The sequence below is a fragment of the Lactuca virosa genome, chromosome 9 (genome assembly GCF_052849685.1).
Source record: "Lactuca virosa cultivar CGN04683 chromosome 9, Lactuca_virosa_CGN04683_v6, whole genome shotgun sequence".
In the NCBI taxonomy this organism is placed as follows: Eukaryota; Viridiplantae; Streptophyta; class Magnoliopsida; order Asterales; family Asteraceae; genus Lactuca; species Lactuca virosa.
The window spans coordinates 35,260,173-35,275,072 of record NC_136434.1 but is presented as its reverse complement, the minus strand read 5'-3'; the positions used below and the strand labels follow the sequence as shown (position 1 = coordinate 35,275,072).

The 14,900-nt window shown below is 35.9% G+C and overlaps 1 protein-coding gene across 1 annotated transcript; it reads left to right on the top strand.

Moving 5' to 3' along the window:
* Window positions 1-1,399: 1,399 nt before the first annotated feature.
* ABI5 (Basic-leucine zipper (bZIP) transcription factor family protein) lies at window positions 1,400-4,044 on the top strand. The gene is made up of 5 exons (XM_079071747.1): window positions 1,400-1,719; window positions 2,197-3,320; window positions 3,405-3,476; window positions 3,559-3,588; window positions 3,664-4,044. Exons 2-5 carry the CDS (start codon window positions 2,229-2,231, stop codon window positions 3,757-3,759), a joined length of 1,290 nt encoding a protein of 429 aa, XP_078927873.1. The 5' UTR covers window positions 1,400-1,719; window positions 2,197-2,228; the 3' UTR covers window positions 3,760-4,044.
* The last annotated feature ends 10,856 nt before the right edge of the window (window positions 4,045-14,900 follow it).

The following is a 14,900-nucleotide window of genomic DNA, read 5'->3' as shown; positions in this document are numbered from 1 at the left end:
ATATATAACCAACTGGTCTAGATCAGTTGGCCACAAGGGTTGTCTAGGTGGTTTTTCTTTGGGAGGTCTCGGGTTCGAGACTTCTTGGAGGCTTTTTTATAGGTGAAGCGGGGAAAAACTGTAATGGGGTAACTCCCCATGGGTGAAGGTTCGGGAAAGACATATTGCCCGCTTGGATGTCACTGCCCGACTCAAACCACTAACATAATCAAACTCTGCCGTTCTAATATATATATATATATATATATATATATATATATATATATATATATATATATATATATATATATATATATATAATGGTTGATTTGACTTTTGAAATGAGACTTATTTTATGAAACATGAAGATCCGATCCTAACCACATATTTTAGATGTTAAAATAATAATAATAATATGTATCAATAATTTTTTTCATTTTTTATACAGAAAAAGAATCAGAAATAAATACAGAAATAAATCAAATTAACGATTCTACTGAATTATTTTAATAGAGTATTACTTATAAAATATCATATATGTAATATTTAATCATGATATTATAATGTAGAAATTTTAAATGCTTTTTAATTTCATTCAACTAATTAGATTTTTTTAGATTTTTTTCAAAAGTTCATCTGCTTTCTTAAAATAAAACTCGCACGAAACTCTTAATATTGCAAAGCTTTTACAAGTTTACCTTATTTATGATAAGATAAGATACATGTATTGCATGCGAAACAATATCTATAATTATGTTTAGTTTGCTTAACACTTATAGGGATTCAATATTTTATTATAAAATGTTAAAACTCTGCAAATTTAATGGTTTTATTGTGATTTTCATTTTTAGAAAATAGAAAAACCGATGAAAAAAAGGTCTTAAAAATTGAATGAAAGTTATATAGTTAAACCAGATTAAAAAAAAACCGTAAAAACTTATATCGACATATTTTACCCGTAACTTCTTTAGGGGTATCTAAAATAGCGTTTCGTTATATCATGTGTTTGTTCATTTTCACCATATTTTCTCAATCTCATTTTACAAGTCAGATTTCACTTTTCTAAAATTAAATAAGAAAAACACCAATCATTTTTAAAGAAATGTTCAAATGAAATTGAGAAAACAATAGGAGCTTGAAACACATCGTATCTAAAAAGCCGTCGATTATGCTGTCTGAAATATGAAGGACACGTGGAAGAAAACAAAGCACACTACAGAATACGAGGCTGCTAACAAACAGACACCTGTCCAAGACGTGTCAATCGAAGAGCATTTCCGTATTCCCAAAATACCCCTCTTCCTACCATCTTCTCTCCTCCTATTGCTGTTTTTTTGCATGAAATTTGCAGTCCTCCTCTAACCTTTTACCATGATGGCAGCACTTCATCTACTCATCTTCCATTGCTGTGTTCGACATCGTATTTGACCTTTCTACCCTCACTGGGTCCCACTTCTCTCTCTCCTTCCCTCCCCTTTCTTGCCTTCAACACTACCACTGCAAGTTTCTGCAATTTCCGATTCCCCCTTTACATACTTTCTTTCTCTCTCTATAGGTATAACTATATATATAAATACGGTAGCTACTAGATCAGTTAGCAAATAGTGTTCATCCTTTTTTGTCCAGAATTGGAAACACTTGAGCACGCTTGAGGTTGTTAATATCACCAATGAGGCGTTTTCAAGATTCTAGACTTTGACCTGATCCTGCAATTAGATCTACTCATCGCCACCATAGAAGGTATCATGCATGCACTTGAATCTTTATGACAAATCTTTAATGCTCTTAATTAATGGATCTGTTATTTGTTCTTATAATTATGACTTGCTAATTAAGTTGGTGCTTAATCATCTCTGATTCATAAGTTTCAAGATCTTGATTATGTGGTATTTTACTAATAAGGTGGTTAAGCTTACCTACGAGGCTATTTATTTAAGGGTATTTAAGGTATTTTGCAAGTAATCAAAAGATGTTACTTGATTATGTTGTATGGGTCAAATCAATCGGTGTAATTCTGATGTGTACTTATGGAAAGCTTCAATCCATGGTTATATATGGTCCGATTAAGAATCACTATGTACCTTTATAAATAACGATCCGAGGACCACACATTAGGTTAAAGTAGATATTTTGATTCAAAAAAGGTTTTTTAGAAAGACTCGACATGATTTGTTATTTCTAATTGATGTTATGTTGTTTTGTTTTTCAATTCGACAGTGGATCGACGTTTTAACCGATAATTAAAACGAATGGTGGTTTTAGAATCCGAAATCATGTCTCCCGGTGAAGTTGAATCCCCATTGCAGTCCGCCGATCAAAACCAGTCTCGAAATAATAATGTCCAAAATGCCCTTGTGCCACAGCTGGGCCGCCAATCTTCCATCTATTCTCTCACTTTAGATGAGTTTCAACACACTCTTTGCGAAAGTGGAAAGAATTTTGGTTCAATGAACATGGATGAGTTCCTCAACAGCATTTGGACAGCTGAAGAAAACCAGGCTCATGGACAAGCCGCCCATCCTCCAGCTGCCGCCACTGCCACCACTCTGGCCGCCATGACTACTAATGGTGGCGCAACCAGTAGCGGACAGTTCTTGATGGGACTCAACACTAGTTCAGCCGAACAGAATATGATGGTTAAGCAACACAGCTTGCCTAGACAAGGCTCCTTAACTCTTCCGGGACCACTCTCCCGTAAAACCGTCGATGAAGTCTGGTCGGAGATACAAAAGACACAACATGAACACCAACAAGAGAGAAATAACTCCGGCAATGCTCAAGTTCCTGGGTCAGCCCAGCGTCAGCCTACTTATGGAGAAATGACTCTTGAGGATTTCTTAGTGAAGGCGGGGGTAGTTCGGGAACAGAACCATCCGAATGCTCCACCAGTTCAGCAGCAACCGCCGCCACCTTTTGGGTTGTACCCGAACGGAAACAACCGTGTTGTTGGTCCTCCGCCTGGGTCAGCTCACATGGGAAGACCTGTTACCGCTATCCCACCATACTCTCCGCTCATTAGGGAGGCGCCAGGGTACCCCGGAGGTGGAAAACGAAGCAGCACCTATCAACCGCAGCCGATTTCATGTTACGGAGGTATGGTTGGAAATGGAGGTGGGTACGGGCAGGGATTAGGGATGGGGTCTCCGGTGAGTCCAGTGTCTTCCGATGGGATTACCACCAGTCAGCTCGATGGCGGGAATCAGTACGGCATGGATATGAGCGGCATGAGGGGCGGACGGAAGCGGATTATCGATGGTCCGGTGGAGAAAGTGGTGGAAAGGAGACAAAGAAGGATGATAAAAAACCGAGAATCTGCTGCAAGGTCTCGAGCTAGAAAACAGGTACGTTACTTTTATCAAATCATGGGTGCTTTGAGCTTTTCTGAAATTATTGTTCTTGATTTCATTCGGTTTATGTTTCCGAAGGCTTACACAGTAGAATTAGAGGCAGAATTGAACATGTTGAAAGAGGAGAATGCTCAACTTAAACAAGCTCTGGTAAGAACTGAATATTTTCACTTACACCCCCTCAAGTTTATAAGTTTTGGACCAAGTACTAAAAAATTTTCATGGTGAACAGGCAGAAATAGAAAGAAAAAGAACGCAACAGGTGTCCACATCTTTTAGACTGTTCTTTCTTGGAAACAACTTTTATTCTTTCGACATAATTGAAACTTTTGTGCAGGTTTTTGAAGAAATGAGAATGAAAACACTACCAAAAGCTCAAAAGACGAAAGAGAAGTTGAGGGTGTTGAGGAGAAGCTCGAGTTGTCCACCATGATTGCATGCCAAATGAATCGCAAGGGAGATTAGCGCTTTCTTCTTCTTTTCTATAAGAACTATATATAGTGCGAAATAATGAGATTATATTATATATAGGTTGTTTCTTTTTTTGTTTTTTTTAGCAAAACCCAAGGGTAAAAGCATGCGGGCTACTAATTAGGAACGTTTAGCGTTCAAAGGTGCATTTGTTTGTTGAATGTATAGTCGAATGTCCAGTAAAAGTTTTAGTTGCTCGTGCTCGAATCTTGTGTGAATTATATATAGTGATTATATGTTCCCTTTTTGCCACGTGTAGTGTTTTTTTTTTCTCTCTTTGCAAATGTTCATTTTTTGAGATAGATTATCGAACTAACATGGACGGTGTCCGGTTTGAGATTAGCTTTTGTCCTGTAGAGTGATGGCATCTCATTTGTCAGTTCTACAACAAGTCTCAGAGACATGTAGGTCGTTTCTTTTTCTATTATTAAGGGTTGTCTGGGAAAGAAAAGGTGTTTGATAGGTGTGAACAAATGTTGATTTATTATGGAAAGAAACATAAACATTATATAATAGCAAGTTAGGATTTTGTAGCTATCCAACCTAGTTAATGTTTATTTTAGACGTACCACTATATCATAGTAAACCCGCATAACAATGTTCTAAAAAATCATCGAAGTTTTCAGTTTAGAAACCCAAACAGCAACATATTTCTGAAATTTTAAATATAACACCAACAAACATAAAATATTCCTGCCAAGAACATCCTTCTCGATACCTAAGAAACAAATATTTTTGAACCACTCCAACCATCCTCCATATGAAGAAAGCTTAGGAACCACAACACCCCAACATCTACTAATTTGAGCAAGCAATCAAAAAACAAATGAGTAGCGGGCTATACCTCCAAATCACAAAGAGGACATAAAAGAAAAGGCACATCAACACCTCGATTCTCGATAATGACTAGTAGGAAGCCTATCAAGAGCCCAACGCTAAGCAAAAACATTAATTTTGTAAGGAACAATACAAATCCACCTCGTAGGAGAGCTCGTAACTGGTAACAACTTTTCATTAATATAAACCCTCGCCGACGCACGAACGGAGACTTCTTGTTTAGCTACAACATTCTTAGACTCAAACTTTTGTACTATAACCTCTTTCTCCTTCACAACAGCCCTGTATAAAGCCAATTCATCCTCTAAGAGTTTGATGTGCACCTCTCTTTCCGAACAAGCGATATCAAGGCCAGAAACTTTCTCAGTAAAACGTATTTTTAACCCTTCAAATTGTTGATTCATGTCTTCCAGTGCTTTGGCCAGGGAAATTTTTTACCACAAGCATCATCAACTCTCATCTGAAAATCCATGTTCAGATGGCGTAACTCATCCTGTTTACGAGCGCTCTCACTCAAGTCTTTTATTATTTGTTTGTTCCCGACAACCAGAACGACATTCTCATAAGCAAGTTTCGTTTTTTCCTTTTCCAGAACTTGGTAATTGGCGCGATCTCCTTCCAAAGCCTCCACTAGCTTATTAAATTCCATTTCCTTCGCAGAATGTAACATCTGATTTCTAATTCGTGGGTTAACTCTTGATCTTCTTCTAGTCGAGTTGATTTTTGGGATTTTTGGTTGGTCTGTTGCACGACCACGTCAATTAATGGAAATCACGCTTGCTTGGTATCCACGGCGTGGTAGGGTGTGCACCCCAGCACAGTGGCGGCTAAGTTCAAAACCCTTTTAGGCCCTATAATTTAATGGCTCTAACTTTTAGGGTTGCATGCATTCTTCAGCCTCCACCCTCAGAGATGAAACCCTAGCCCCCATTTGAGTGTTCTTAGTGTTTGGGTGTGTGTTTTTGGTGTTTAATTTGAGCCTTGGAATGCATCTTGGAAGAAGAATGTGGTGAGCTTGTTGTTTGAAGGGTTGTTTATACATCAGATCTTGCATCCTCTGCCCCTTCTGGAGCTTGGAAAGGTATAAAGTTCTTACCTTTATGGCTTAATGTTGATTATGCTTGTTATGGAGTCATTAATTGGAATTTTGAGGAGAGTTCTTGGAGTTTGAGCAACTCCTGGACTACTGCTTGAGCATTAGTCGAATTCTTGACCTTTTGGTCCCATAAAGTTGAATGCTTGCAATCATTTCAAGGCATGCATGTCTTAATGGTCATTTGGGTTATTTTGAAAGTTAGGGTTTGAGTTTTAGTCTTGGCTTGATGGTGTAGTGGATAAAGTCATGAACTTTATCCATTAAGTTCCTTAGAAGCTTCACATATGAGATTTTGAGCTTTTGACGTTAAGGGTTAAGAGCTTAATGGTTTAAGCTATTGGAACGTCAAATGCGGTACGGTTGAGTGGGGACCACAACGTGGGTCACGATGGCCAGTCGCCATTATTTTGTCCTTTAATGACGATAGCGCGGTCAAGGGGTTTAGCGACGCGATGGTCAGTTTAGTTGATCGTTGACTTTTGATAGGATTTAGGTAAAACAAATAAACTTAAAACCCTTAAGTTTGCATGCAACCTAAATAAGATCTATGTTTTCTCTATTGAACCTATAACTAAGACCATCAAATAAGAAACCGTAGAAACCCTAGGTTATTTTCGAAAATTACAAATTAGGGTTTAGGATTACATATGTTAAATGTTATTGTAGTAAATAACAATGATTCCTTCTTGTAGATCTCTTAGAAGCAAGCACCACAAGTATTGTGCCACTAATGGTTCACACCCAAGCTAGCAAGAAAATGACTTAAGAGAGAAGAGATGGGAGAATAACAATTTTCTTCTAAGCCTTAAGGAAGAGAGGAGTGGACGAAATATGTGGCTAGGGATGGCCTTATATAGTTGAGGAATCATGGGGCCAAAGCTAGGGTTTAAGGGATAAGCCCTAGATCGATTTAGTTGGTGACCAAGCAGCCCAATCTCCTTATCCACGAAGCCTTGGACGAAATCTTCTAGGCTTTTCCTAGAGGATTTTCTTCCACCTCATCTGTGACATCCCGAAATTCACGGTCATTTTAAAAAGACAAAACTGCAAGATTGGTCCTTGTGGTATTCAAAAAACTTTGGATAGGGTCCAAAAAGGTTTCAACTTGCATAGAAGGTCCAAAATCAAGGTTTTTCTGTGTTTTTGGTCCAAAAAAACTTGAAAAGACGGTTATACCCTTTTACTATCTTTTTTATATTTTTTTAATACTTATTTTTATATTTTATTAATTAAAAAACAAAAAAGGACCCACCCCCCTCCCCCCCCTCTCTCTCGTTTCAAACACAAACACACAAGACCAGATGAAATCATTCATCCTTCATCCCACTCTTTTAGACTTCCTAAATCTCTAAATTCACTCCCAATGTCCTCTTCGTCTTCCTCAATCTAACCATTCTCTTCGCCTCCAACTTTCCCAACCACAATAAAACAGAAGATCAAAAGGGGAAATCCCAAAACAATGTGATTCAATCGACCTGGTTCATCTGTTCATCATCTTTACCCATAAATATGAATCGATTCAAAGCTCAAGAAATCAAACAAAAAAAATTGATGTGTACAGTTTGGGTGTGATTATGTTGATCTTCTTGACCTAAACACCTTAACCATCCACCCTTTTTTGCTCCATCCAGCCATCGTCTTCTTCACCCACCTCCATAAACTTCAATAATCGGCATCACATGTTGTTGTTTACTACATCAGCAAAAAGAAAATAAAAAGAAAAAGAGCCCCGTTCTTGCTGCACTGCATATCGATAAAGGAGATGGGGTGGAGAAAACCTGCACGAGGGAGGGGTCTCCCATAAATCCAATTTGGGTTTGTACGAAGAACACACTGGTGATGGTGATTGAAGAGCCATCAATTCGATCGGTTTGCATCGAATTCACTAGAGCACCTCGTCTCTGAAACGATTTCTGAAAAACATTCAAGCCCTCGTCTATGAAAACCAATCGGTGTGTTTGTGTTCATCTTGGTAAACCCATATTCTTCTCTGCATCAAATTTGAAATTAATGTGTTTGTGTGTTTGTGTTTATCCTTGTAAACCCTTTGTGTGTATGCGTGCTCATTCATGTAAATCGAAACATGCAGTGTATGTGTTCATGCCTGTAATGGGTTTTCAAACCTACAAAAAAACCAAATGAATTAGGTGTATTTGGTGGAGGAAATGAAGGTCGATTGACTGTTTTAGATGGAGTCATGTGTTCTTTAACCTCAGTAGTCTCATCACACGGAGAATTCAAGTAGTTTGGTGTTTTAAACATGCCGATGGGTTCAATTTCTCCAAAAAGGAATGAAGATTGTTGTTTGAAAATGAAGAACCCGAACTCAGAGAGAGAGAGAGAGAAAGAAAGAGAGACAGAGAGAGAGAGAGAGGTGGGGTTAGGAGATAATTATTTTTTTTCTTTTTATTTTTAAATTAAAATAGTATTTGAAAATTTTAAAAATATATAAAAAAAGAAAGTAAAAGGGTATAACCGTCATTTCAAATTTTTTTGGACCAAAAACACAGAAAAACCTTGATTTTGGACCTTCTATGCAAGTGAAATTTTTTTTGGACCATATCCAAAGGTTTTTGAATACCATAGGGACCAATCTTGCTGTTTTATCTTTTAAAAAATTTATTTAAGCTTATTTGAAAATCAGAGTATCCTTTTTAAAGAATAATATTGCAGAATTTGTTCCCAGAAAAATATTATAAATATATCATCAAAGCATTTCCAAATAAATGTATTTTGTTTTTATTAAAACTGTGGGATGTCATCGTCAATACATAAACATAAGCATAAACAGACCTTACATTCATTTATTCTAGTGATCTACATCTCTTTTAATCTCTCAGTGTAATGTAGCTTCGTATCGACACATGTGATACAAATAAACTGAGTGGGTCAGATTGGAAAACCTGGTGAGTACATAGGGTTTTCAACCCACAATAATAAAGTTATTATGTTTCATCATCACACAATTAACCCAATTACCCATCTCCATTATCTTCTTTACTTCTTAAGGATCTACCCTAAGAATCATCTATCATTCACTTTTTCATTTCTAAGGATTCTTCTAAGGAATATGCACAAAGTCCATTGTTGCCTATGGCACAACTGCCAATGTTATCTATTAGGCACTGCTGTCAATATTATCTATTAGGCACAACTGCCAATATTATCATTTAGGCGCAGCTGCCAGGATTATGACGTTCTATATTAGGCGCAGCTGCCGATATTATCATTAGGCGCATCTGCCAGGATTATGATGTTCTCTATTAGGCTCAGCTGCCGATATTATCCTTTAGGCGCAACTGCTAGGATGTTTAGAGTACATCGTAGTTCAAAAACATCTACATGTTGTGGCGCAATTGCTAATATTCATCTATATCATCTTTCACCCCTCATCATTCATCTACCTATGTTCTACCCAACATACTCGTAGATATAAAATACATATACAGTTTAAATCATTTAAAACATGTATAAAGCGTTCATCCAACATAGATATCAGGAACACAAATAATATGCACACATAACACGTAATTTATATAAAATACTTCATATCTATGTATAAGATGAAAGTAACTATGCACTCACTTGTTAAAGTGGTGATTCCAACTTGGACAACGCTTCGTTTCTTAACAATATAATTTCCTTCGACGAAACCTAGTATTATTACCACTAGATTTTAGTCTAATATTTATTGCGACTAATTACGAGCAATTTTGTTTTATAAGTATTAAACAATACTTTTCAACCACTATGTACAAACAGGGGCCAAACATGAAACACCGGAGGGCAGGACCATTTTGGCATTATAGCACTTGTGAAATCCAACAACCCTATGCGGCCCTTCAAACTAGATTCGCCGTACCGTGAGTAGTTAAAAGATATTATAATAACACTTTTTGTATTATATTCTATAATATATATATTGCTTATAAGTTCATAATAACAATAATAAACTTAAACATACGCTATACTTAGAGAAGGGTAAACATAACTCACTTACCGGGAGGTTTGGCTAGGAACCGGGCTCTGCAGGGGCAAAACTTCGTCGCTGAATCTTTCTAAAAAAAGATTCTTGCAGCGCTTCAGCACTTACCTTACTATACTAAAACTACAAAAAGAGAAGTCGAATCACGAGGGACTGAAATGCTCGGGGGATAAGAAGAGAAAGACTCTTGAATCAAGAGAATGGTGCAAGAAATATGAGAGCCTAGAGACTCTTATTTATAGTAATTGAATTTTCAAAAACTACCATCTATAGTTACTTAATGACCTTATAGTTATTTAAACGACTAAACACCCCTTTATAATACTATTTTAAATAAATTTAACGATATTTGTACTAAACTAATGTCGAAAGTACTCAACACTAGTCTTATAACGATCGCATCGTCGATACCTTTCTAATTATATATACATATGTATATATATATATATGTATACGTATATATGATTTATACTTTATTTTAATACGTAAATATGCTATTATAAATTATAACTCGTTTATACGAACTCCGTTTTTGACGTTCTTTATATCCACGCGTAGCTATCGACGAGATCTATAACTTTCGTTTAGACTCCGTCGGCTAATTTCTGACTTTATTTTTCGTCCATATTTTTATAAAATTAAATGATTTTGCTAAAATCATAACTCTCTCGTACGGACTCCGTTTTTGGCATTCTTTTTCTCAAAATTTTTATTTTAAAGAGTAATAGGATTTTTTTGGCTTTAGCTAAAAGTCAACCATTCTCTTCGTAGCTTTTTACGTCATACATCCGTTGTGTGCGACTGACTTTTATATCTTATAAAAATCATATCTAATTCATACGGAGTCGGATTTCTACGAAATTTATATTTTCGGGATCGGGAAGATGTGTAGTTTCTAAGTATTAATATATATATATATATATATATATATATATATATATATATATATATATATATATATATATATATATGTTTTGGTGCACTTATTTTTACGATTTACAGACGATTCGACTGATTTTTCCTATTTTATTATATTATAATAATCATGAAACACATAATATTCATATAATTCTTCTTTATTAAATCAAATAGGTTACAATTATTGACCATAACTATTACTTCGGTTAAGATTATTTATCTTTGATAATAAAAAAAACTCATTTTTAACGCTTATTATATCTTAATTGACTAGCCCGAATTTGCGGGTGTTACATCATCCCATGAGGTTCTAGAGTCTCCCTTCTTCAACTTTCAATAAATAACCAAACAGTCCATGTACTTTTAATTAATCCAATTAATACCAAAATTAATTCCAATTAATTTATGATTAATTATTAATTAAATAATACATTTTTCTAATTAAAATATTATTTCCATAATACATTAATAAACTATTTATTTCAATTTATTAATCACATAATAAATTAATCTCTCTCTAAAAGTCATATTGTCCAATTGCTAGGTTTGAGGGCAACCCAGAAGGACTGTGCTACTATCAATTCAAGTATATACCAATTTTAGTTATGGGCTTAAACACCTAATCCAATAGTCTCTCACTTGGATAAGTCTATAACTATAATTTCCAGTATAACTTCTAAATCGATCAGCAAATTGTAGCTTCCAAAAGTTGTTGCCGGACTCGGACCCAGTCAGTTACATGTTCTAAGATAAGTGATCATATAATCCTCCGTTCAGCTAGATATCATTCGGACATGAGACATAAAATAGAATCAATCTCATTTTCCAAGACTTTGTTTCTCGATTTCTGATTTGTGATGATATAGGACTTCTAATTGAACACATCAATTTAGTCTTGACTGGTCCCAACACTATAAGTCAACACCAAATCACCGAGGGGCCCAAAGATACCACTTTTTCCGTTAGGGCAAAAGGAACGAATAAAGTTTAACTCATATGCTTGTATCCTGTACTCATCATATCATGCATGACAATACGTTTATAACATCAAGTTACTGATGCGTTTACGCATTACCAATGTACAACCGACTTGTAAATTACAACTCATATATCTCCGTTTCAAGATCATAAGATATTATCGTCTCATAATTACTCGTGATAAATTCCATGAAGTAATTTTTTAAGCGTGGGTTTATCCAATACTGAAATATCTATTTCTAAGCACTCACGAACATTGCAACATATCTATTGCTATATCTAACTCCCTTAGACAATCTACAATCCAGTTCATGACAGTCTTAATTCACTACTTACTTCCTAAAGTATGTGTCACACCCCCAAACCAAGGATGGCGGAAACGTCCGGGGGTGGAGGACTTCATGTATAGTATCACAACAACGATTATAATAGTGCTCAAAGTAAATACAACCATCATAAATATAATTGAAAAGGTTACACCATAGTATATGTTTACATGTTCAAAATTAATTACATTATGATGACAAAATGAACTGTTTGACGATTTAACGTCCCATCCTCAAAATGCTGTTGATTTCCTGTATCACTGATTTCCTGAGAATACAAGTAGTTTTGGAAAAATGTCAACAATTAAGTTGGTGAGTTCATAAGATTTTTATTTGAGAAAGAAATCGTTTTTCCTTTGTAAAAGAGAATGACTGTGATTCCAGAAAATCCAATATTTTCTTTATGAGATGTGAAATGAAAGTTTCTATGTTAGGAAATAACGTACTCTAGAAGATCCATGGATTCCTTCTATAATCACCCAGTGTATATAAGTTATATAAAATTTAAGTTAAATAAATTGTCGAATATAATGGGTCTGCCCTAGGCCCACAACCAAACAAGGAACAGGAAATAGGGCGGGCCCACCAATGCTAAGTCGATTTGTGACTGAACTCTTATATAACTCCCACTTATACACTCAGCAGTTATACCCGAAACCTACAACTCTAGTTAAGATGTAGTCTTAGCTATCCTAAGACTAGAACTGTATCCATGTTTTCTGTACTTATGAAGACATGCACAAGTTTAGGTTATCATAAATACGATTTAGTGATAGAACACCGCGTAAATCTTATGTTTGGTGAATACCCTAAGTGAGTTATTATAACCATGCTATGACCCAGTCGGCCTTGTATACGACGTTCTTCAGGCGTCGGACGTTAATGACATTTGTCACCCATAGACCTCGAGGTCCTACTGCAGCTAACAGCAAGGTGTGGGGTGTCAATACCAATATAGATCTGTACACAACTATCACGCTCTCCCTCTAAGAGACTCTGGTTACAATTACATGACTTTTGATGCGCTACTTTAAAAGTAACGTGAAGCGAATGTCTCACAAAGTTATTCATTAACAGATTTACGTGAGGTGAACCGAAAACTCTTTTGTGTAGAAATAAAACCTTCCGTAGGAAGTTTGCTCGTATAACATAAACTATCTTTGTCATAGTTTATCAAATTGTTTGTAATGTAAATGAACATAAACTATACCTATTATAGTTTATCAAAACGTTTGTAATGTATAGTTTTCTTGTAAAAGTAGTGTTTGTTATGTAAATGAATCATAAACTATACCTATTATAGTTTATCACATAGCGGTAGTGGTAGTGAACATAAACTATACTTACAATAGTTTATCAAAATGTTTATATGCAATGGATATAAACTTTGTTTATTATAATTAATTACCATACTTGTGGAGGTAAGAATCCATTTGTTTTCTGATGTATGTCTATTTACCAAGACAAAATGACATATAATATAACACATATATGCACATAATGATACACACCTTGCTCAACAAGTTACAAGGTGTAAATGAAATTGTTAACCATTTTCTAATTTTAACCTTTTCGTTCCTGTTCTTAGAAAAATCACAGAAAAATCATTTGAAGTCGAAATCAGAATCCATAAATACTGGGAGTTTGAAACATGTTTCTAGTTTGTTCCTAAATTTTATTATGATTTTTAAAGACATTTAACTTGTGTAAAAATGTCCATATTCACAGACTAGTCCGGATTTGTTCTTGAAATGATAGGCTGTTTTGTAAAAGTCACCATAAATTGTAGAAAAATCGTATGGAGATGTGCAAGTAGTCATTTTAAAGGTAAGAATCTGAACTATTTGCATATTAAACAGTTTTGAAAAATATTAAGTTTAAGATGGTCAAAACAGTCCGTGAATAAGACTCAACTTTTCTGATGAAAGCTGTTGGATGAGTTTAGTTGTGTTCTTGGTGTTTTAACTTGTATTCCCCCCTTAAAACTTAAGAAAACATGAAAAGATAGGGGTATGAACTCACCTTGAGTGATTTCAGTAGATGTATGATGAAGAAAAGGAGTTTCCAAGTCAAGAACACTTGGGAGATGCTTGAAGATTCGAAGATCTAACAACAAATATGACGATATTTGTGTAAGGACTCATGATTTGAGTGAAGAAGTGTAAGGAAATCAAGTGTGGGAAGACATTTACTTACCAAAGGTGTGTGAAGAGCTCAAGATCAGCCTTGAATCTCGAATTCTTGGTGAGAGGAAGTGATAGAGAATGGGTTTTGCTTTTTGGTGAAAGTGAGTGAAAATGGGAGGAGAGATAAGGATTTCTAGCTTTTGTGCAAGAGTATGGCTGGAAAAATGATGGGAAAAGGACAATGATTGACTAGGTATGGGTGAATAGTGACTGGGAATGGTCATGGAGTGGGTATGGGAGGTTGCTTGTGTCCTTGCCCAAAGGATAAGTCAACACTCCACCTAAATATCTCACCCACTAGATTTTATTCTTAATTAAAGATTTCCCTAAAAATGTGTTTAATTTATGAATATATGGGGTCTTATATGTTGAAATATAATTTTGGGTGAAAATCTCACGTTAAAATAATCAAAAACGGGCTTAAAACGGAGTCGTGGTCGAAAACCGGGTGAAAAATGGGAAAATCCGAAGTTAGGGGCGAGGTTCGGTCTTAGTAGCATTAGAACCGAAGGCATGGTTCGGTTGATGTATTGGAACCGAGAGGGAGGGGTTTCGGTCCGAGCAGGTCTTGCAGGCGAACTCATCAGAAGGGATCGAAGGCGGAGGCAGGAAGAGAAGCGAAGGCGAAGGTCAGGTTCGGTCCTCCGAGGTTCGGGTTCGGGTGCTCAAGCTTTGGGTTCGGTTCAAAGCTTCGGGTTCGGTCCAACAGCTTCGGTCTTCATCAGTTTCGGTCCTCAGCAGTTCGGCCCTAGTACTTTCGGCCCCTATAGAGAGTTT